Source organism: Bombina bombina, chromosome 2, assembly GCF_027579735.1.
Source record: "Bombina bombina isolate aBomBom1 chromosome 2, aBomBom1.pri, whole genome shotgun sequence".
NCBI lineage: Eukaryota > Metazoa > Chordata > Amphibia > Anura > Bombinatoridae > Bombina > Bombina bombina.
The window spans coordinates 17,873,462-17,897,237 of NC_069500.1; the positions used below are offsets into that span (position 1 = coordinate 17,873,462).

Sequence of the window (23,776 nt, forward strand, 5' to 3'; positions counted from 1 at the left end):
CATCTGTTACCTGCAGTGTCACTAGTACTGCCAGCTGTGTGCCTTCCGCATCTGTTACCTGCAGTGTCACCTGTGGTGCCAGCTGTGTGCCTTCTGCATCTGTTACCTTCAGTGTCACCAGTGGTGCCAGCTGTGTGCCTTCTGCATCTGTTACCTGCAGTGTCACTAGTACTGCCAGCTGTGTGCCTTCCGCATCTGTTACCTGCAGTGTCACCTGTGGTGCCAGCTGTGTGTTTTCTGTATCTGTAACCTGCGGTGTCACCTGTGGTGCCAGCTATATGCCTTCTGCATCTGTTACCTGCGGTGTCACCTGTGGTGCCAGCTGTATGCCTTCTGCATCTGTTACCTTCAGTGTCACCAGTGGTGCCAGCTGTGTGCCTTCTGCATCTGTTACCTGTGGTGTCACCAGTGATGCCACTTTGTGCTTTCTGTATCTGTTACCTGCAGTGTCACCAGTGGTGCCAGCTGTGTGCCTTCTGCATCTTTTACCTGCAGTGTCACCAGTGGCTCCAGCTGTGTGTCTTCTGCATCTGTTACCTGCAGTGTCACCAGTGGTGCCAGCTTTGTGCCTTCTGCATCTGTTACCTGCAAAGTCAGCAGTGGTGCCAGCTGCGTGCCTTATGCGTCTGTTACCTTCAGTGTCATCTGTCACCTGTGGTGTCACCAGTGCTGCCAGCTGTGTGCCTCCTGCATCTGTTACCTGCGGTGTCAACAGGGGTGCCAGCTGTGTGCCCTCTGCATCTGTTACCTTCAGTGTCACCAGTGGTGCCAGCTGTGTGCCTTCTGCATCTGTTACCTGTGGTGTCATCTGTGGTGCCAGCTGTATGCCTTCTGCATCTGTTACCTTCAGTGTCACCAGTAGTGCCAGCTGTGTGCCTTCTGCATCTGTCACCTGTGGTGTCACCAGTGCTGCCAGCTGTGTGCCTCCTGCATCTGTTACCTGCGGTGTCAACAGGGGTGCCAGCTGTGTGCCTTCTGCATCTGTTACCTTCAGTGTCACCAGTGGTGCCAGCTGTGTGCCTTCTGCATCTGTTACCTGCAGTGTCACTAGTACTGCCAGCTGTGTGCCTTCCGCATCTGTTACCTGCAGTGTCACCTGTGGTGCCAGCTGTGTGTTTTCTGTATCTGTAACCTGCGGTGTCACCTGTGGTGCCAGCTATATGCCTTCTGCATCTGTTACCTGCGGTGTCACCAGTGATGCCACTTTGTGCTTTCTGTATCTGTTACCTGCAGTGTCACCAGTGGTGCCAGCTGTGTGCCTTCTGCATCTTTTACCTGCAGTGTCACCAGTGGCTCCAGCTGTGTGTCTTCTGCATCTGTTACCTGCAAAGTCAGCAGTGGTGCCAGCTGCGTGCCTTATGCGTCTGTTACCTTCAGTTTCATCTGTCACCTGTGGTGTCACCAGTGCTGCCAGCTGTGTGCCTCCTGCATCTGTTACCTGCGGTGTCAACAGGGGTGCCAGCGGTGTGCCCTCTGCATCTGTTACCTTCAGTGTCACCAGTGGTGCCAGCTGTGTGCCTTCTGCATCTGTTACCTGTGGTGCCAGCTGTATGCCTTCTGCATCTGTTACCTTCAGTGTCACCAGTAGTGCCAGCTGTGTGCCTTCTGCATCTGTCACCTGTGGTGTCACCAGTGCTGCCAGCTGTGTGCCTCCTGCATCTGTTACCTGTGGTGTCAACAGGGGTGCCAGCTGTGTGCCTTCTGCATCTGTTACCTTCAGTGTCACCAGTGGTGCCAGCTGTGTGCCTTCTGCATCTGTTACCTGCAGTGTCACTAGTACTGCCAGCTGTGTGCCTTCCGCATCTGTTACCTGCAGTGTCACCTGTGGTGCCAGCTGTGTGTTTTCTGTATCTGTAACCTGCGGTGTCACCTGTGGTGCCAGCTATATGCCTTCTGCATCTGTTACCTGCAGTGTCACCTGTGGTGCCAGCTGTATGCCTTCTGCATCTGTTACCTTCAGTGTCACCAGTGGTGCCAGCTGTGTGCCTTCTGCATCTGTTACCTGTGGTGTCACCACTGATGCCACTTTGTGCTTTCTGTATCCGTTACCTGCAGTGTCACCAGTGGTGCCAGCTGTGTGCCTTCTGCATCTTTTACCTGCAGTGTCACCAGTGGTGCCAGCTTTGTGCATTCTGTATCTGTTACCTGCAGTGTCACCAGTGGCTCCAGCTGTGTGTCTTCTGCATCTGTTACCTGCAGTGTCACCAGTGGTGCCAGCTTTGTGCCTTCTGCATCTGTTACCTGCAAAGTCAGCAGTGGTGCCAGCTGTGTGCCTTATGTGTCTGTTACCTTCAGTGTCACCAGTGGCTCCAGCTGTGTGTCTTCTGCATCTGTTACCTGCAGTGTCAATAGTGGCTCCAGCTGTGTGCATTCTGCATCTGTTACCTGCAGTGTCACCAGTGGTGCCAGCTTTGTGCCTTCTGCATCTGTTACCTGCAAAGTCAGCAGTGGTACCAGCTGTGTGCCTTCTGCATCTGTTACCTGCAGTGTCACATGTAGTGCCAGCTGGGTGCCTTTTGCATCTGTTACCTGCAGTGTCACATGTGGTACCAGCTGTGTGCCTTCTGCATCTGTTACCTGCAGTGTCACATGTGGTGCCAGCTGTGTGCCTTCTGCATCTGTTACCTACAGTGTCACATGTAGTGCCAGCTGGGTGCCTTTTGCATCTGTTACCTGCAGTGTCACATGTGGTGCCAGCTGTGTGCCATCTGCATCTGTCACATGCAGTGTTAACAGTGGTGCCAGCTGTGTGCCTTCTGCATCTGTTACCTGCGGTGTCACCTGTGGTGCCAGCTGTATGCCTTCTGCATCTGTTACCTTCAGTGTCACCAGTGGTGCCAGCTGTGTGCCTTCTGCATCTGTTACCTGTGGTGTCACCAGTGATGCCACTTTGTGCTTTCTGTATCTGTTACCTGCAGTGTCACCAGTGGTGCCAGCTGTGTGCCTTCTTCATCTGTTACCTGCGGTGTCACCAGTGGTGCCAACTATGTGCCTTCTGCATCTGTTACCTGCAGTGTCACCAGTGGTGCCAACTATGTGCCTTCTGCATCTGTTACCTGCGGTGTCACCAGTAGTGCCACCTGTGTACCTTCGGCATTTGATACCTGTGGTGTCACCAGTAGTGCCAGCTGTGTACCTTCTGCATCTGTTACCTGTGGTGTCACTAGTGGTGCCAGCTGTGTGCCTTCTGCATCTGTTACCTGTGGTGTCACCAGTGGTGCCAGCTGTGTGCCTTCTGCATCTGTTACCTGCAGTGTCACATGTAGTGCCAGCTGTTTGCCTTCTGCATCTGTTACCTGCAGTGTCACATGTGGTGCCAGCTGGGTGCCTTTTGCATCTGTTACCTGCAGTGTCACATGTGGTGCCAGCTGTGTGCCTTCTGCATCTGTTACCTGCAGTGTCACATGTGGTACCAGCTGTGTGCCTTCTGCATCTGTTACCTGCAGTGTCACCAGTGGTACCAGCTGTGTGCCTTTTGCATCTGTTACCTGCAGTGTCACATGTGGTACCAGCTGTGTGCCTTTTGCATCTGTTACCTGCAGTGTCACATGTGGTGCCAGCTGTGTGCCTTCTGCATCTGTTACCTGCAGTGTTAACAGTGGTGCCAGCCGTGTGCCTTCTGCATCTGTTACCTGCAGTGTTAACAGTGGTGCCAGCTGTGTGCCTTCTGCATCTGTTACCTACAGTGTCACCAGTAGTGCCAGCTGTGTGCCTTCTGCATCTGTTACCTGCAGTGTCACATGTGGTGCCAGCTGTGTGCCTTCTGCATCTGTTACATGCAGTGCTACCAGTGGTGCCAGCTGGGTGCCTTTTGCATCTGTTACCTGCAGTGTCACATGTGGTGCCAGCTGTGTGCCGTCTGCATCTGTTACATGCAGTGTTAACAGTGGTGCCAGCTGTGTGCCTTCTGCATCTGTTACCTACAGTGTCACCAGTAGTGCCAGCTGTGTGCCTTCTGCATCTGTTACATGCAGTGTTACCAGTGGTGCCAGCTGTGTGCTTTCTGCATCTGTTGCCTACAGTGTCACATGTGGTGCCAGCTGAGTGCCTTCTTCATCTGTTAACTGCAGTGTCACCAGTGGTGCCAGCTTTGTACCTTCTGCATCTGTTACCTGCTGTGTCACCAGTAGTGCCAACTATGTGCCTTCTGCATCTGTTACCTGCAGTGTCACATGTGGTGCCAGCTGTGTGCCTTCTGCATCTGTTGCCTGCAGTGTCACCAGTGGTGCCAGCTGTGTGCTTTCTGCATCTGTTACCTGCGGTGTCACTAGTAGTGCCAGCTGTGTGCCCTCTGCATCTGTTACCTGCGGTGTCACCAGTAGTGCCACCTGTGTACCTTCGGCATTTGATACCTGTGGTGTCACCAGTAGTGCCAGCTGTGTACCTTCTGCATCTGTTACCTGTGGTGTCACCAGTGGTGCCAGCTGTGTGCCTTCTGCATCTGTTACCTGTGGTGCAGCTTTGTGCTTTCTGTATCTGTTACATGTGGTGTCACCAGTGGTGCCAGCTGTGTGCCTTCTGCATCTGTTACCTGCAGTGTCACATGTAGTGCCAGCTGTTTGCCTTCTGCATCTGTTACCTGCAGTGTCACATGTGGTGCCAGCTGTGTGCCCTCTGCATCTGTTACCTGCGGTGTCACCAGTAGTGCCACCTGTGTACCTTCGGCATCTGATACCTGTGGTGTCACCAGTAGTGCCAGCTGTATACCTTCTGCATCTGTTACCTGTGGTGTCACCAGTGGTTCCGCTTTGTGCTTTCTGTATCTGTTACCTGCAGTTTCACCAGTGGTGCCAGCTTTGTGCCTTCTGCATCTGTTACCTGCATTGTCACCAGAGGTGCCAGCTGTGTGCCTTCTGCGTCTGTTTACTGCAGTGTCACCAGTGGTGCCAGCTGTGTGCCTTCTGCATCTGTTACCTGCAGTGTCAACAGTGGTGCCAGCTGTGTGCCTTCTGCATCTGTTACCTGCGGTGTCACCAGTAGTGCCAGCTGTGTGCCTTCTGCATCTGTTACCTGCAGTGTCACCAGTGGTGCCAGCTGTGTGCATTCTGCATCTGTTACCTGTGGTGTCACCAGTAGTGCCAGCTGTGTGCCTCCTGCACCTATTACCAGACAAGTTTACCAGTGGTGCCAGCTTTGTGCCTTCTGCATCTTTCACTTGAAGTGTCACCAGTGGTGCCAGCTTTGTGCCTTCTGTATTTGTTACCTGCAGAGTTATCAGTGGTGCCAGCTGTGTGCCTTCTGCATCTGCACCTGTGTGCCTTCTGCGTATGTTACCTGCAGTGTCACCAGTAGTGCCAGCTGTGTGCCTTCTGTATTTGTTACCTGCAGAGTTATCAGTGGTGCCAGCTGTGTGCCTTCTGCATCTGCACCTGTGTGCCTTCTGCGTATGTTACCTGCGGTGTCACCAGTGGTGCCAGCTGTGTGCCTTCTGCATGTTCAAACACTAGTTTTATATGTATTAACAACATATATATTAGTATGGTTGTCATAATACACGTTACATTAGGTGTGCACCCTGGGTACTGTCACTAGTAGTGCCAGCTGTGTGCCCTCTGCATCTGTTACCTGCGGTGTCACCAGTAGTGCCACCTGTGTACCTTCGGCATTTGATACCTGTGGTGTCACCAGTAGTGCCAGCTGTGTACCTTCTGCATCTGTTACCTGTGGTGTCACCAGTGGTGCCAGCTGTGTGCCTTCTGCATCTGTTACCTGTGGTGTCACCAGTGGTGCCAGCTGTGTGCCTTCTGCATCTGTTACCTGCAGTGTCACATGTAGTGTCAGCTGTTTGCCTTCTGCATCTGTTACCTGCAGTGTCACATGTGGTACCAGCTGTGTGCCTTCTGCATCTGTTACCTGCAGTGTCACATGTGGTACCAGCTGTGTGCCTTTTGCATCTGTTACCTGCAGTGTCACATGTGGTACCAGCTGTGTGCCTTTTGCATCTGTTACCTGCAGTGTCACATGTGGTGCCAGCTGTGTGCCTTCTGCATCTGTTACCTGCAGTGTTAACAGTGGTGCCAGCTGTGTGCCTTCTGCATCTGTTACCTGCAGTGTTAACAGTGGTGCCAGCTGTGTGCCTTCTGCATCTGTTACCTACAGTGTCACCAGTAGTGCCAGCTGTGTGCCTTCTGCATCTGTTACCTGCAGTGTCACATGTGGTGCCAGCTGTGTGCCTTCTGCATCTGTTACATGCAGTGCTACCAGTGGTGCCAGCTGGGTGCCTTTTGCATCTGTTACCTGCAGTGTCACATGTGGTGCCAGCTGTGTGCCGTCTGCATCTGTTACATGCAGTGTTAACAGTGGTGCCAGCTGTGTGCCTTCTGCATCTGTTACCTACAGTGTCACCAGTAGTGCCAGCTGTGTGCCTTCTGCATCTGTTACATGCAGTGTTACCAGTGGTGCCAGCTGTGTGCTTTCTGCATCTGTTGCCTACAGTGTCACATGTGGTGCCAGCTGAGTGCCTTCTTCATCTGTTAACTGCAGTGTCACCAGTGGTGCCAGCTTTGTACCTTCTGCATCTGTTACCTGCTGTGTCACCAGTAGTGCCAACTATGTGCCTTCTGCATCTGTTACCTGCAGTGTCACATGTGGTGCCAGCTGTGTGCCTTCTGCATCTGTTGCCTGCAGTGTCACCAGTGGTGCCAGCTGTGTGCTTTCTGCATCTGTTACCTGCGGTGTCACTAGTAGTGCCAGCTGTGTGCCCTCTGCATCTGTTACCTGCGGTGTCACCAGTAGTACCACCTGTGTACCTTCGGCATTTGATACCTGTGGTGTCACCAGTAGTGCCAGCTGTGTACCTTCTGCATCTGTTACCTGTGGTGTCACCAGTGGTGCCAGCTGTGTGCCTTCTGCATCTGTTACCTGTGGTGCAGCTTTGTGCTTTCTGTATCTGTTACCTGTGGTGTCACCAGTGGTGCCAGCTGTGTGCCTTCTGCATCTGTTACCTGCAGTGTCACATGTAGTGCCAGCTGTTTGCCTTCTGCATCTGTTACCTGCAGTGTCACATGTGTTGCCAGCTGTGTGCCCTCTGCATCTGTTACCTGCGGTGTCACCAGTAGTGCCACCTGTGTACCTTCGGCATCTGATACCTGTGGTGTCACCAGTAGTGCCAGCTGTATATCTTCTGCATCTGTTACCTGTGGTGTCACCAGTGGTTCCGCTTTGTGCTTTCTGTATCTGTTACCTGCAGTTTCACCAGTGGTGCCAGCTTTGTGCCTTCTGCATCTGTTACCTGCATTGTCACCAGAGGTGCCAGCTGTGTGCCTTCTGCGTCTGTTTACTGCAGTGTCACCAGTGGTGCCAGCTGTTTGCCTTCTGCATCTGTTACCTGCAGTGTCAACAGTGGTGCCAGCTGTGTGCCTTCTGCATCTGTTACCTGCGGTGTCACCAGTAGTGCCAGCTGTGTGCCTTCTGCATCTGTTACCTGCAGTGTCACCAGTGGTGCCAGCTGTGTGCATTCTGCATCTGTTACCTGTGGTGTCACCAGTAGTGCCAGCTGTGTGCCTCCTGCACCTATTACCAGACAAGTTTACCAGTGGTGCCAGCTTTGTGCCTTCTGCATCTTTCACTTGAAGTGTCACCAGTGGTGCCAGCTTTGTGCCTTCTGTATTTGTTACCTGCAGAGTTATCAGTGGTGCCAGCTGTGTGCCTTCTGCATCTGCACCTGTGTGCCTTCTGCGTATGTTACCTGCAGTGTCACCAGTAGTGCCAGCTGTGTGCCTTCTGTATTTGTTACCTGCAGAGTTATCAGTGGTGCCAGCTGTGTGCCTTCTGCATCTGCACCTGTGTGCCTTCTGCGTATGTTACCTGCGGTGTCACCAGTGGTGCCAGCTGTGTGCCTTCTGCATGTTCAAACACTAGTTTTATATGTATTAACAACATATATATTAGTATGGTTGTCATAATACACGTTACATTAGGTGTGCACCCTGGGTACTGTCACTAGTAGTGCCAGCTGTGTGCCCTCTGCATCTGTTACCTGCGGTGTCACCAGTAGTGCCACCTGTGTACCTTCGGCATTTGATACCTGTGGTGTCACCAGTAGTGCCAGCTGTGTACCTTCTGCATCTGTTACCTGTGTAAGCTGATAAATAGATTGATAGATATAATATATTATACATAGTTGAATTTACTTTCATTCACATGAATTCAATATATAAAATCAGTCATAAATGTCTAATATAAAAACTACTGCAGTACTAAGCAACAACAAAAATATATATAACTAAAAATTTAGCTCAATGTAAGCATGTTAAAGGGACATGAAACCCAATGTTTTCCTTTCATGATTCAGACAGAGCATGTAATTTTAAATAACTGTGACGGATACCCCGGATACCCCGACTGGGTAGCTCCGCTAAACGGGTCCTGCTATCTCCCTGCCGACTGCAGCTATGTAGCTGGCAAGTGACCACAGCCTGTAGCCACTCCTGATGCCCAACAGCACCAGTACTCAGGGTCCCACCCTGTGGCAGACTCCAGCTACCCAGACTAGGTAGCTCTGCCAGAGTGTCCTTCCTCTGCCTGGAACAGCCTGCTATGTAGCCCAGGAAAGTGATTTCTATGTAGCCCAGGAAAGTGATTCTAGCAGGAGCCCACCTAAATGACTAGACAGACTAGCATTCAGGTGAAATAAGAACTGATTTGATTGTAAAACATACACTCCTTTTATACACACAGCTCATCTTGATAACACAAAGGATAATCCCACAAATTTCCCGCCATTTCCACCCCTCCAGACAGCCTGGCACCTCCATAGGAGCCACAGTCCCACATAATCCCAGTACCTAGGGGTGGCAGTTTTGGGGTGATCCCGGTGGAGCGGTGGCAGGGTATCATTTTAAAGATCTTGGTCCCCAGATGCCACAGTCCGAAATCAACATGATTCGTTACTGGGGACCGGAGTTATAGTCCATTGAAGTTATGGGGTTAGGGGTGTCCAAAAACCCCAGTTACCAAAGGAGCTCCCCTCTGACAATTGCCACAGCTCTTGTCCTCCTTAGGGGCTACCAATTTCCAAAAGAGCGGAGCTCTGGGGAAAAGGCCTGTTGGAGCAACCAGGGGTAAAGTTAGCGGATGTTTTGCTGTCCTGTGGCCAACCGGGAGTTCCAGGAGCCTGGCAAGCCTGAGAGGGGTTAGGCAGGTGTCCGTTGTGAGGCGGCCGACCAAGAGTTCCAGGAACCAGGACAGCCTAGGAGGGTTTTCCTGGTCATAAACCAACTCTTCTCTGAACACAAAAACAAGCAAAAACAAAGCAAACAAACAGCTTCCAGAGATGGTGGTTGCTCTGAGGAGCCCACAACCACTGATAAACAACAGGGGTGAGGTTGTAGTGGGGGTTGGGTGTATCCTTAGCTGTCTGGTATTCATGACATCTCCCCCCTTCCAGTTTGGCAGACCCGGCTAGACCCTTAACGGGTCAGCCAGGGGCTGTCCGACCGTGGCCCTCCACTTCTCGGTTGCTGGGAGAGGTTATCCCATCTCTCCTGAGCTTATGGCATCCTGGGGGGTTCCTGCTGGCATTTATAACCTGCGCCCTGGGTGCAGGAATAGTCACATAATGCAAAGTCCCAAACAAGTTTGCTAAGGCCAGCTCCCAAACAATTGCTGTTCCACAAATTCCAGTGTCCTTAAGTTCCATGGCCAAACTGTCTCCCTCTGTGACACTCACAAACAAAGCCAGTACCAGTTTCCCGGCAGTATACCCATCCCAGACTGTAGGTTGAGGTTGCTCCTTGGTGGGGCAGGCAAGACACAGGTGCCCAAACTGGTGGCACCAAATGCAGGGGCGGGTATCCAACAAAGCCATTGCTGGTTTCCCGGCTGTTGGTGGAAGTTGCTCCTTGGTGGGGCAGGCAAAACTCGGGTGCCCAAACTTGTGGCACCAACTGCATGAGCGGGTACCCCCCTGGCCTGCCCCCTGTGAGATATACTACAGGACAAGAAAAGGGTATAGACCCTGCAAGCTACTGAGGGGAGAGACCGTCTGTCTCTTCTCCCGAGAAGGAGATCTACTGCTGGGGAGGGAGGTCTACAACCTCTGCTCCATGGGAAACTGTGCTGCCGCTGGGGAGGGAGACCGGCTGTCTCTGCTATCTTTACGGGGTTCTGCCGCTGGGGAGAGAGAGACCAACAGTCTCCTCTCCCAGAAAAGGATTTAGCCGCTGGGGAGAGATATCGATACCCGTCTCTCCCTGAAAGGGCTTCTCTGAAAGGGGAGGGAGGACGACTTCCTCCACTCCCAGGGGATGGCTCTGCCGCTGGGGAGAGAGACCGGCTGTCTCCTCTCCTGGCCCCTGGCTCTGCCGCTGGGGAGAGAGACCGACTTTCTCCTCTCCCAGGAAGGGGTTCTGTTTATGGGGAGGGAGGACAACTACCTCTGCTCCCAGGGGATAGCTCTGCCGCTGGGGAGAGAGACCGACTGTCTCCTCTCCCGGCTCCTGGCTCTGCTGTTGGGGAGAGAGACCGACTGTCTTCTCTCCCGGCTCCTGGCTCTGCCACTGGGGAAGGAGACCGAATGTCTCTCCCAGAAAGGGGTTCGGCTTATGGGGAGGGAGGACGACTACCTCCGCTCCCAGGGGATGGCTCTGCCGCTGGGGAGAGAGACTGACTGTCTCCTGGCTCCTGGCTCTGCCGCTGGGGAGAGAGACTGACTGTCTCCTCTCCCAGGAAGGGGTTCTGCTTACAGGGAGGGAGGATGACTACCTCCGCTCCCAGGGGGTGGCTTTGACACTGGGGAGAGAGACTGACTGTCTCCTCTCCCAGGAAGGGATTCTGCTGCTGGGGAGAGTTATCGACATCCATCTCTCCCTTGTCCAAGTCCATAAGCTCGGGGCCTGGCTGCTGATCTGTATCTAGCAGCTCGTTGTCGCTGATGCTCAGTTGCCAATTCTCTAAGGCCAACCTCCATGATTCCCAGACTGCTGTATCATAGCTCCCTGCAGGCTCTGTGGCATGCTGTTTAACGCAATCTATCAGTCTTTTGTATCTCTGTGTCATCTCCAATTCCTTGCCACATATATAATCCAAATCGGCTTGCAGCCAGGGTACCCCGAGAGACTCAGCAGGCTCCCTCGGTACTCACAAATGTCCTTAAGTCTACACTCCTCCTGACTCCCAAAATCTGGGTCCTCTGCCATTAGTTCAAATAGTAATCCAGGGCCGCCGTAGCCAAAGCCCTCTGTGGGGACACCATCACCCCAACTTAGACAAGCTCTGTGCAGCAATGATGGAGTGGAGAGCGTGTAGATACTTATTACTGCAATAAAGGAGTTAAGATAGAAAACAGGCTCACGAGGCAGACTGTCCTAAAAACAGATTCTTAATTAGTTTAAAGGGGTCTTGCAGTGCTCATTACTTTAGTATAGGATAAATCTTTCTACAATACCCAACAGCCTAGGCATAAACTAACATTGTGAGTATGACACAGTTAAGCAATTAAATACTAAACCAGGGGTACAATTATAAGGGTTTCAAAAGTCTAAAGTCAGACTGGTATTTTACCTCTAGGTGGTCCATTGACCCCTGTACTGCTGTAGACTAGAGACATAACAGATATAATTAGGGCTTGATTACAAGTGGCGTGGCGCACTACTTAGCACTTTTGCTAGAAGTAAGCTTTTTTTGCATCGGAAGCGCACATATTACAAGTTGAAAGCAAAACGTTTGTGTGTGAGCAAAACCTGACGCGCACTAACCAAAGGACTTTCAATATCGCAACCGTGTTAAGGTATTCTCCCCATAGACTTTAATGAGAGGGGCTGTGCAGATTGCCAACACACTTATGAGTCTGATTCCATCTGCTTACATGTTTAGATTTGTCTTTGAGATTATTATATGTGTCCCTTGTGTACTATTACTCTGGTTCCCAATAGTTTCAATACCATTACCTGCTTTACAAAGAAATGAAGATATGCTACACACATATTTAAGCATATCTGACCAGTGGTGCATATTTATATGTTTATAAAATACTCATCAGTACCAGACTTTGGTACACACAGTTACAGAGCATAAAATGCAATAACACCAGTAATATTTTGTCTTATATTTGACTATAGGTGTTAGTTATACTGTATGTAGGTCTGATGATGATTGCGACTTTTTAACGACTATGGTCAGGCCATTTAAATACCCCTTATTGTTGGAATAGGGGCAATTTCACAGACTTTGCCCTGGGGCCTAGTGAAGGTTAGTTACTCAATATTTCCTCAGTAACAGTTCTAAACTGAGCACTCTCACAAACAGAAAATCAACTCACAACCCAATAAAGCTCACATCTCTACTTGTGTAACTTGCTGAAATGGTGCGTGTCTAGGACTTAGAACAAAATATGAAGTATAGGGCTGGATTACAAGAGGTGTGTTAAGCGTAGTGTGCATCATGATATCAGTACCAAGACCACACTAACTTTAGTATGGTATTATAACTTGAAATCTTGAAGTTGAAAGTAAAGAGATTTGCGCTTGTCAGATTTGCACGACTGAAGACCTTGCATAAAAGGTAAGGGGTTAAAAAAAATGTGCACCAAATACAACATTATTACATTAAAAAAATACAGTTACACTCATATAAACACTATAATGTGGGATTTTTTCCGTAAATGTAGTGTTTTTTATATTTTGTAACTTAGCGTTTATTTGTTTTGTAATTTAGTAATTTTTAATAAGGTTAATAGAAGATTTAAATAATTTGAGTAGGGTTAGGGTTTTTTAATATGTAATAGTTAATTTAATTGGTAGTTTAATTTAAGTGTAGTATAATAATTAGGGTAGGTTAATTAACAGTTTAATATAGTTTATTTAATTCTAAAGGTAAGTTTAAATTTATTTGAAGATAGGGATGTTGTAATTTTAATTTAAAGTTAGTGGGTTGTTAGGTTTAGGGGTTAATAGCTTAATATAGTTTATTACAATGTGGTGGGCTGGCGGTTTAGGGGTTAATAGGTTTAGCTAGTGGTAGTGATGTGGGAGGCCAGAGGTTTAGGAGTTAATAAATTAATTTAGGGAGCGGCGGGATAGGGGTCAATAACTTTATTTAGGTTGATGCGGGGTCCGGGAGCGGCGAGATAGGGGTTAATAACTTTATTTAGGTTTGCGGCATGGTCCGGGAGCGGAGGGATAGGGGTTAATAACTTTATTTAGGTTGTGGCGGGGTCCGGGAGCGGCGGGATAGGAGTCAATAACTTTATTTAGGTTGCGGCAGGGTCTGGGAGCGGCGAGATAGGGGTTAATAACCTTATTTAGGTTTGCGGCATGGTCCGGGAGCGGCGAGATAGGGGTTAATAACTTTATTTAGGTTTGCGGCATGGTCCGGGAGCAGCGGGATAGGGGTTAATAACTTTATTTAGGTTGCGGCGGGGTCCGGGAGTGGCAGGATAGGGGTTAATAACTTTATTTAGGTTGCAGCTGGGTCTGGGAGCGGCAGGATAGGGGTTAAACAGTTTAGTATAGTGGCAGTGTTTAGTGACAGGGTATAAATATAGTTGGTAAAAAGCCGAATAGACACGAGTTCGATGATTGTTAGTTAACAACAGTCCGATGCTCATCGCCCCGTACTTGGTGCGCGTCTTTTTTCCAGCTTTTTTTATAAATATGGAGATCGTTTTCAGCTCCGCGGCCGCGATGTTAGGCAAGCGTATTGGTGCCGGCGAATGCAGCATAGTTGAGGCTTTGATAAATATCCCCCATATACGGTACATATAGAGATACACACTTTAGCCCTTTCCAGTTGAATACCTTAAAACAAGAACAATCTATTTTAATCAATATTATATTTAAAGGGACACTAAACCTTTTTTTTTCTTTCATGATTTAGATAGAGCAGCAATTTTAAGCAACTTTCTAATTTACTCCTATTAACAATCTTTCTTCGTTCTCTTGCTATCTTTATTTAAAAATGCAGGAATTTAAGCTAAGGAGCCGGCCCATTTTTGGTTCAGCACTCTGGATAGCGCTTGCTGATTGGTGACTACATTTAGCAACCCAGGTGCTGAACCAAAAATGTTCCGGCTCCTAAGCTTACATTCTTGCTTTTCAAATAAAGATAGCAAGAGAAGGAAGATAATTTGATAATGGGGTAAATTAGAAAGTTGCTTAAAATTGCTGCATTATCTGAATCATTAAAGAAAAAATGTGGGGTTAGTGTCCCTTTAATCTTTCTTAAAGGGCCATTAAACCCAAAAAAATTATTTCATGATTCAGATAGAGAATAACATTTTAAACAACTTTCTAATTTACTTATATTATCTAATTTGCTGCAATCTTTAGATATCCTTTGTTAAAGAAATAGCAATGCACATTGGTGAGCCAATCACATGAGGCATCTATGTGCAGCCACCAATCAGAAGCTACTGAGCCTATCTAGATATGCTTTTCAGGAAAGAATATAAAGAGATTGAAGCAAATTAGACAATAGAAGTAAATTAGAAAGTTGTTTAAAATGGTTTTCTCTATCTGAATCATGAAAGAAAAAAATGTGGGTTTAAAGGGACATTAAACCCACAAAATTTCTTTCATGATTTAGATAGAGAAAACATTTTTAAACAAAATTACAATTTACGTCTAATTTGCTTAATTCTATAGATATCCTTTGCTGAGGAAATAGCAATACACATGAGTGAGCCAATCACAAGAGGCATCTGTGTGCAGCCACCAATCAGAAGCTACTGAGCCTATCTAGATATGCTTTCCAGCAAGGAATATCAAAATAGTGAAGCAAATTAGAAAGTTGTTTGAAATCACATGCTCTTTCTAAATCATGAAAGAAAAAATGTGGGTTTCATGTCCCTTTAATGTGTATTTACTGTAAATAATTTACACTCCAATGTTCTTCACATAGTAGAAACTGTTGTATGTGACTTTAAATAGATATTCTTATTTATCTGCATATACCTATAACTATCTTTTACAAAAAAAATATCATATACAAATTTATATTTATAACAATAAATAGAACATTTTCTTCTATGTGAAGACCACTGGAATGTAAAATATTAATAATTTATGCCGGTTGTAGGGTACTTGGTTAAAGGTGACCGGGTTAGTGCAGGAGCGATAGATGTTAGGTTTCTCAGTTTGCGCACTCCATTAAAGCATATGGGGAGAAGAAGTAAACGTGTTATTTGAAGTCCAGCGGTCAGCGTGCATCAGGTTTTACTCACACCGAAAAAAAAAAAATTTTTTACATTGCAATACGCGCACTATCCACTATTGTATAAAGTTTATTTTCAGCATCGCTAGCACTCAAGTATGAGCACTAAATGCCGCTCCACTAGTAATCTGGCCCATTAGTAAGGAAATTCAGATCTATGGGGTAGCTTTAGATCTTATGAATAAGTATACCAGTTAGTGATAGTGATTGCCCTTGCTCTAACTAGTGCTGCACACAAAACACACTGATACGTCATATAAAACCTTATAAAAAGTGTTATTGCTTGCCCTTGCTCTAACGCTAGTGCCGCATACAAAACACACTGATACGTCATATAAAACCTTATAAAACGTGTTACTGCTTGCCCTTGCTCTAACGCTAGTGCCGCATACAAAACACACTGATACGTCATATAAAACCTTATAAAACGTGTTACTGCTTGTCCTTGCTCTAACCCTAGTGCCGCACACAAAACACACTGATACGTCAAATAAAACCTTATAAAACGTGTTACTGCTTGTCCTTGCTCTAACCCTAGTGCCGCACACAAAACACACTGATACGTCAAATAAAACTTTATAAAACGTGTTACTGCTTGCCCTTGCTCTAACCCTAAAGCTGCACACAAAACACACTGATACGTCAAATAAAACTTTATAAAACGTGTTACTGCTTGCCCTTGCTCTAACCCTCGTGCCGCACACAAAACACACTGATACGTCAAATAAAACTTTATTAAACGTGTTACTGCTTGCCCTTGCTCTAACCCTCGTGCCGCACACAAAACACACTGATACGTCATATAAAACTTTATAAAACGTGTTACTGCTTGCCTTGCTCTAACGCTAATGCCGCACACAAAACACACTGATACGTCAAATAAAACTTTATAAAACGTGTTACTGCTTGCCCTTGCTCTAACCCTCGTGCCGCACACAAAACACACTGATACGTCATATAAAACTTTATAAAACGTGTTACTGCTTGCCTTGCTCTAACGCTAGTGCCGCACACAAAACACACTGATACGTCAAATAAAACTTTATAAAACGTGTTACTGCTTGCCCTTGCTCTAACCCTCGTGCCGCACACAAAACACACTGATACGTCATATAAAACTTTATAAAACGTGTTACTGCTTGCCTTGCTCTAACGCTAGTGCCGCACACAAAACACACTGATACGTCAAATAAAACTTTATAAAACGTGTTACTGCTTGCCCTTGCTCTAACCCTAGTGCCGCACACAAAACACTGATACGTCATATAAACTTTATAAAACGTGTTACTGCTTGCCCTTGCTCTAACCCTAGTGCCACACACAAAACACACTGATACGTCATATAAAACTTTATAAAACCTGTTACTGCTTGCCCTTGCTCTAACCCTAAAGCTGCACACAAAACACACTGATACGTCGTATAAAACTTTATAAAACGTGTTACTGCTTGCCCTTGCTCTAACCCTCGTGCCGCACACAAAACACACTGATACTTCATATAAAACTTTATAAAACGTGTTACTGCTTGCCTTGCTCTAACGCTAGTGCCGCACACAAAACACACTGATACGTCAAATAAAACTTTATAAAACGTGTTACTGCTTGCCCTTGCTCTAACCCTCGTGCCGCACACAAAACACACTGATACATCATATAAAACTTTATAAAACGTGTTACTGCTTGCCTTGCTCTAACGCTAGTGCCGCACACAAAACACACTGATACGTCAAATAAAACTTTATAAAACGTGTTACTGCTTGCCCTTGCTCTAACCCTAGTGCCGCACACAAAACACTGATACGTCATATAAACTTTATAAAACGTGTTACTGCTTGCCCTTGCTCTAACCCTAGTGCCACACACAAAACACACTGATACGTCATATAAAACTTTATAAAACCTGTTACTGCTTGCCCTTGCTCTAACCCTAAAGCTGCACACAAAACACACTGATACGTCGTATAAAACTTTATAAAACGTGTTACTGCTTGCCCTTGCTCTAACCCTAAAGCTGCACACAAAACACACTGATACGTCAAATAAAACTTTATAAAACGTGTTACTGCTTGCCCTTGCTCTAACCCTCGTGCCGCACACAAAACACACTGATACGTCATATAAAACCTTATAAAACGTGTTACTGCTTGCCCTTGCTCTAACCCTAGTGCCACACACAAAACACACTGATACGTCATATAAAACTTTATAAAACGTGTTACTGCTTGCCTTTGCTCTAACCCTAGTGCCACACACAAAACACACTGATACGTCATATAAAACTTTATAAAACGTGTTACTGCTTGCCTTTGCTCTAACCCTAGTGCCGCACACAAAACACACTGATATGTCATATAAAACCTTATAAAACGTGTTACTGCTTGCCCTTGCTCTTACCCTAGTGCCACACACAAAACACTGATACGTCATATAAAACTTTATAAAACGTGTTACTGCTTGCCATTGCTTAACCCTAGTGCCGCACACAAAACACACCGATACGTCATATAAAACTAAATAAAACCTGTTACTGCTTGCCCTTGCTCTAACCCGAGTGCCGCACACAAAACACTGATACGTCATATAAAACTATATAAAAAGTGTTACTGCTTGCCCTTGCTCTAACCCTAGTGCCACATACAAAGCACACTGATACGTCATATAAAACTTTATAAAACCTGTTACTGTTTGCCCTTGCTCTAACCCTCGTGCCGCACACAAAACACACTGATACGTCATATAAAACTATATAAAAAGTGTTACTGCTTGCCCTTGCTCTAACCCTAGTGCCACATACAAAACACACTGATACGTCATATAAAAATTAATAAAACTTGTTACTGCTTGCCCTTTGTCTAACCCTAGTGCCGCACACAAAACACACTGATACATCATATAAAACTATATAAAACGTGTCACTGCTTGCCCTTGCTCTAACCTTTGTGCCGCACACAAAACACACTGATATGTCATATAAAACTTTATAAAACCTGTTACTGCTTGCCCTTGCTCTCACCCTACTGCAGCACACAAAACACTGATAAGTCAGATAAAACTATATAAAACATGTCACTGCTTGCCCTTGCTCTTACCCTTGTGCCGCATCACAAAATACACTGATACGTCACATAATACTTTATAAAATGTGTTACTGCTTGCCCTTGCTCTAACCCTAGTGCTACACACAAAACACACTGATACGTCATATAAAACCTTATAAAACATGTCACTGCTTGCCCTTGCTCTAACCCTAGTGCCGCACACAAAACACACTGATATGTCATATAAAACTTTATAAAACGTGTTACTGCTTGCCCTTGCTCTAACCCTAGTGCCACACACAAAACACACTGATACATCATATAAAACTTTATAAAACCTGTTACTGCTTCCCCTTGCTCTAACCCTTGTGGCAAACACAAAACACAGTGATACGTCATATAAAACTTTATAAAACGTGTTACTGCATGCCCTTGCTCTAACCCCAGTGCCGCACACAAAACACACAGATACGTTATATAAAACTATATAAAATGTGTTACTGCTTGCCCTTGCTCTAACCCTAGTGCCGCACACAAAACACACTGATACGTCATATAAAACTTTATAAAATGTGTTACTGCTTGCCCTTGCTCTCACCCTAGTGCAGCACACAAAACACACTGATACGTCATATAAAACTTTATAAAATATGTTACTGCTTGTCCTTGCTCTAACCCTAGTGCCACACACAGAACACACTGATACGTCATATAAAACCTTATAAAACGTGTTACTGCTTGCCCTTGCTCTAACCCTAGTTCTGCACACAAAACACACTTATACGTCAGATAAAACTTTATAAAACGTGTTACTGCTTGCCCTTGCTCTAACCCTAGTGCCGCACACAAAACACACTGATACGTCATATAAAACCTTATAAAACGTGTTACTGCTTGCCCTTGCTCTCACCCTAGTGCCCCACAAAAAATACACTGATATGTCATATAAAACCTTATAAAACGTGTTACTGCTTGCCCTTGCTCTAACCCTAGTGACGCACACAAAACACACTGATATGTCATATAAAACTTTATAAAACGTGTTACTGCTTGTCCTTGCTCTAATCCTAGTGCCACACACAAAATACACTGATACGTCATATAAAACTTTATAAAACGTGTTACTGCTTGCCCTTGCTCTAACCCTAGTGACGCACACAAAACACACTGATACGTCATATAAAACTTTATAAAACATTTTACTGTTTGCCCTTGCTCTAACGTTAGTGCCGCACACAAAACACACTGTTACGTCATATAAATCTTTATAAAACGTGTTACTGCTTGCCCTTGCTCTAACCCTCGTGCCGCACACAAAACACACTGATACATCATATAAAACCTTATAAAACGTGTTACTGCTTGCCCTTGCTCTAACCCTAGTGCCGCACACAAAACACACTGATACGTCATATAAAACTTTATAAAACATTTTACTGTTTGCCCTTGGTCTAACGCTAGTGCCGCACACAAAACACACTGTTACGTCATATAAATCTTTATAAAACGTGTTACTGCTTGCCCTTGCTCTAACCCTCGTGCCGCACACAAAACACACTGATACATCATATAAAACCTTATAAAACGTGTTACTGCTTGCCCTTGCTCTAACCCTAGTGCCGCACACAAAACACACTGATACATCATATAAAACTTTATAAAACCTGTTACTGCTTCCCCTTGCTCTAACCCTTGTGGCAAACACAAAACACAGTGATACGTCATATAAAACTTTATAAAACGTGTTACTGCATGCCCTTGCTCTAACCCCAGTGCCGCACACAAAACACACAGATACGTTATATAAAACTATATAAAATGTGTTACTGCTTTCCCTTGCTCTAACCCTAGTGCCGCACACAGAACACACTGATACGTCATATAAAACCTTATAAAACGTGTTACTGCTTGCCCTTGCTCTAACCCTAGTGCTGCACACAAAACACACTTATACGTCAGATAAAACTTTATAAAACGTGTTACTGCTTGCCCTTGCTCTAACCCTAGTGCCGCACACAAAACACACTGATACGTCATATAAAACCTTATAAAACGTGTTACTGCTTGCCCTTGCTCTCACCCTAGTGCCCCACAAAAAATACACTGATATGTCATATAAAACCTTATAAAACGTGTTACTGCTTGCCCTTGCTCTAACCCTAGTGACGCACACAAAACACACTGATATGTCATATAAAACTTTATAAAACGTGTTACTGCTTGTCCTTGCTCTAATCCTAGTGCCACACACAAAATACACTGATACGTCATATAAAACTTTATAAAACGTGTTACTGCTTGCCCTTGCTCTAACCCTAGTGCCGCACACAAAACACACTGATATGTCATATAAAACTTTATAAAACGTTTTACTATTTGCCCTTGCTCTAACGTTAGTGCCGCACACAAAACACACTGTTACGTCATATAAATCTTTATAAAACGTGTTACTGCTTGCCCTTGCTCTAACCCTCGTGCCGCACACAAAACACACTGATACGTCATATAAAACCTTAGAAAACATGTTACTGCTTGCCTTGCTCTAACGCTAGTGCCGCACACAAAACACACTGATACGTCATATAAAACTTTATAAAATGTGTTACTGCTTGCCGTTGGTCTAACGCTAGTGCCGCACACAAAACACACTGTTACGTCATATAAATCTTTATAAAACGTGTTACTGCTTGCCTTGCTCTAACGCTAGTGCCGCACACAAAACACGCTGATACGTCATATAAAACTTTCTAAAACGTGTTACTGCTTGCCCTTTGTCTAACCCTAATGCCGCACACAAAATACACTGATACGTCAGATAAAACTTTATAAAACGTGTTACTGCTTGCCATTGCTCTAATCCTAGTGACGCACACAAAATACACTGATACGTCATATAAAACTTTATAAAACATGTTACTGCTTGCCATTGCTCTAATCCTAGTGACGCACACAAAATACACTGATACGTCATATAAAACTTTATAAAACATGTTACTGCTTGCCATTGCTCTAATCCTAGTGACGCACACAAAACACACTGATACTTCATATAAAACCTTATAAAACTTGTTACTGCTTGTCCTTGCTCTAACCCTAGTGCCGCACATAAAACACACTGATACGTCATATAAAACTTTATAAAACGTGTTATTGCTTGCCCTTGCTCTAACACTAGTGATGCACACAAAACACACTGATATGTCGTATAAATCTTTATAAAACGTGTTACTGCTTGCCCTTGCTCTCACCCTAGTGAAGCACACAAAACACACTGATACGTCATATAAAACCTTATAAAACCTGTTACTGCTTGCCCTTGCTCTCACCCTAGTGATGCACACAAAACACACTGATATGTCATATAAAACTTTATAAAACGTGTTACTGCTTGCCCTTGCTCTCACCCTAGTGCCACACACAAAACACACTGATACGTCATATAAAACTTTATAAAACGCTTTACTGCTTGCCCTTGCTCTAACCCTATTGCCGCACACAAAACACACTGATATATCATATAAAACTTTATAAAACATGTTACTGCTTGCCCTTGCTCTCACCCTAGTGATGCACACAAAACACACTGATATGTCATATAAAACTTTATAAAACGTGTTACTGCTTGCCCTTGCTCTCACCCTAGTGCCGCACACAAAACACACTGATACGTCATATAAAACTTTATAAAACATGTTACTGCTTGCCCTTGCTCTCACCCTAGTGATGCACACAAAACACACTGATATGTCATATAAAACTTTATAAAACGTGTTACTGCTTGCCATTAATCTAACCCTAGTGCCGCACACAAAACACACTGATACGTCATATAAAACTTTATAAAACGTGTTACTGCTTGCCCTTGCTCTAACCCTAGTGCCGCACACAAAACACACTGATACGTCATATAAAACTTTATAAAACGTGTTACTGCTTGTCCTTGCTCTAACCCTAGTGCCGCATACAAAACACACCTATATGTCATATAAAACTATATAAAACGTGTTACTGCTTGCCCTTGCTCTAACCCTAGGGCCGCACACAAAACACACTGATACGTCATATAAAACTTTATAAAACGTGTTACTGCTTGCCCTTGCTCTCACCCTAGTGCCGCACACAGAACACACTGATACGTCATATAAAACTTTATAAAACGTGTTACTGCTTGCCCTTGCTCTAACCCTAGTGACGCACACAAAACACACTGATACGTCATATAAAACTTTATAAAACGTGTTACTGCTTGCCCTTGCTCTAACCCTAGTGACGCACACAAAAAACACTGATACTTCATATAAAACTTTATAAAACGTGTTACTGCTTGCCCTTGCTCTAACCCTATTGCTGCACACAAAACACACTGATATGTCATATAAAACTTTATAAAACGTGTTACTGCTTGCCCTTGCTCTAACGCTAGAGCCGCACACAAAACACACTGATATGTCATATAAAACTTTATAAAATGTGTTACTGCTTGCCCTTGCTCTAACCCTAGTGCCGCACACAAAACACACTGATACGTCATATTAAACTTTATAAAACGTGTTACTGCTTGCCCTTGCTCTAACCCTTGTAATGCACACAAAACACACTGAAACGTCATATAAAACTTTATAAAACGTGTTACTGCTTGCCCTTGCTCTAACCCTAGCGCCACACACAAAACACACTGATACGTCATATAAAACTTTATAAAACGTGTTACTGCTTGCCCTTGCTCTAACCCTAGCGCCGCACACAAAACACACTGATACGTCATATAAAACTTTATAAAACGTGTTACTGCTTGCCCTTGCTCTAACCCTAGCGCCGCACACAAAACACACTGATACGTCATATAAAACTTTATAAAACGTGTTACTGCTTGCCCTTGCTCTAACCCTAGCGCCGCACACAAAACACACTGATATGTCATATAAAACTTTATAAAACACAGAAGGCAACAAGGATTTGTGTTAAAAAGACCAATAGTCCCATTTAATAACCATTTTCAGTTAAAAAAATTAACTTTAATGAATTATTATTATAGTGAATTTCATATTAAATCATACCCTCATTTTCACCTTTGGTTTGCAGTCCTGGGAAAGTTCCTATGAACATCCAGATCAGTAAAGAAGTCTGCATGGTGCAGGAAATCAGACATCCAACTCTCCCAAACCTGCAATAGGCTCTATTCAGTCTCTAATCTGTGTCAGTTCTTCAGCACCATTTCACATTACTCACATTATATGAATGTGACATCAAAAGAAACTTAAATACTGAGACTTTCTATTGTTTTTTTCAAGTGTATGTTGCAAGAAACTTCCTCTTGATTGTTCATTTTTAAAATTAGATCCAAATATCTCTGAAGACTTCTGTATTTTTAATCTTATCTTTGTACATAAATATTTCCTCATACAAAATGATCTGGGCATTTGGATATATTAATTAAAACGCATTTAAACAGAAGTCTACGTTTTCATAGTTACTTTCTGCCTATTACTTTATTCTGTCAAATGATTAGGAACAGTTGGTCCCAGCAGGGCTGGACTGGAAATAAAAAAGCAGCCCAGGAAATATATGAAGACCAGCCCTACTTTATT

General features: G+C 45.1%; 1 protein-coding gene across 2 annotated transcripts in view; it reads right to left on the reverse strand.

Moving 5' to 3' along the window:
- LOC128648369 (complement component receptor 1-like protein) overlaps window positions 1-23,412 on the reverse strand; it is a 142,596-nt gene extending 119,184 nt beyond the window's left edge. Inside the window, exon 1 of one of the 2 annotated variants that reach the window (XM_053700972.1) lies at window positions 23,258-23,412. In XM_053700972.1, coding sequence (XP_053556947.1) covers window positions 23,258-23,318 — 61 coding nt within the window. In that variant the 5' untranslated portion in view covers window positions 23,319-23,412. Of the gene's footprint in view, window positions 1-23,245 lie in introns of both variants that reach the window. The other variant, XM_053700971.1, reaches the window with a different exon arrangement.
- Between the last annotated feature and the right edge of the window lie 364 nt (window positions 23,413-23,776).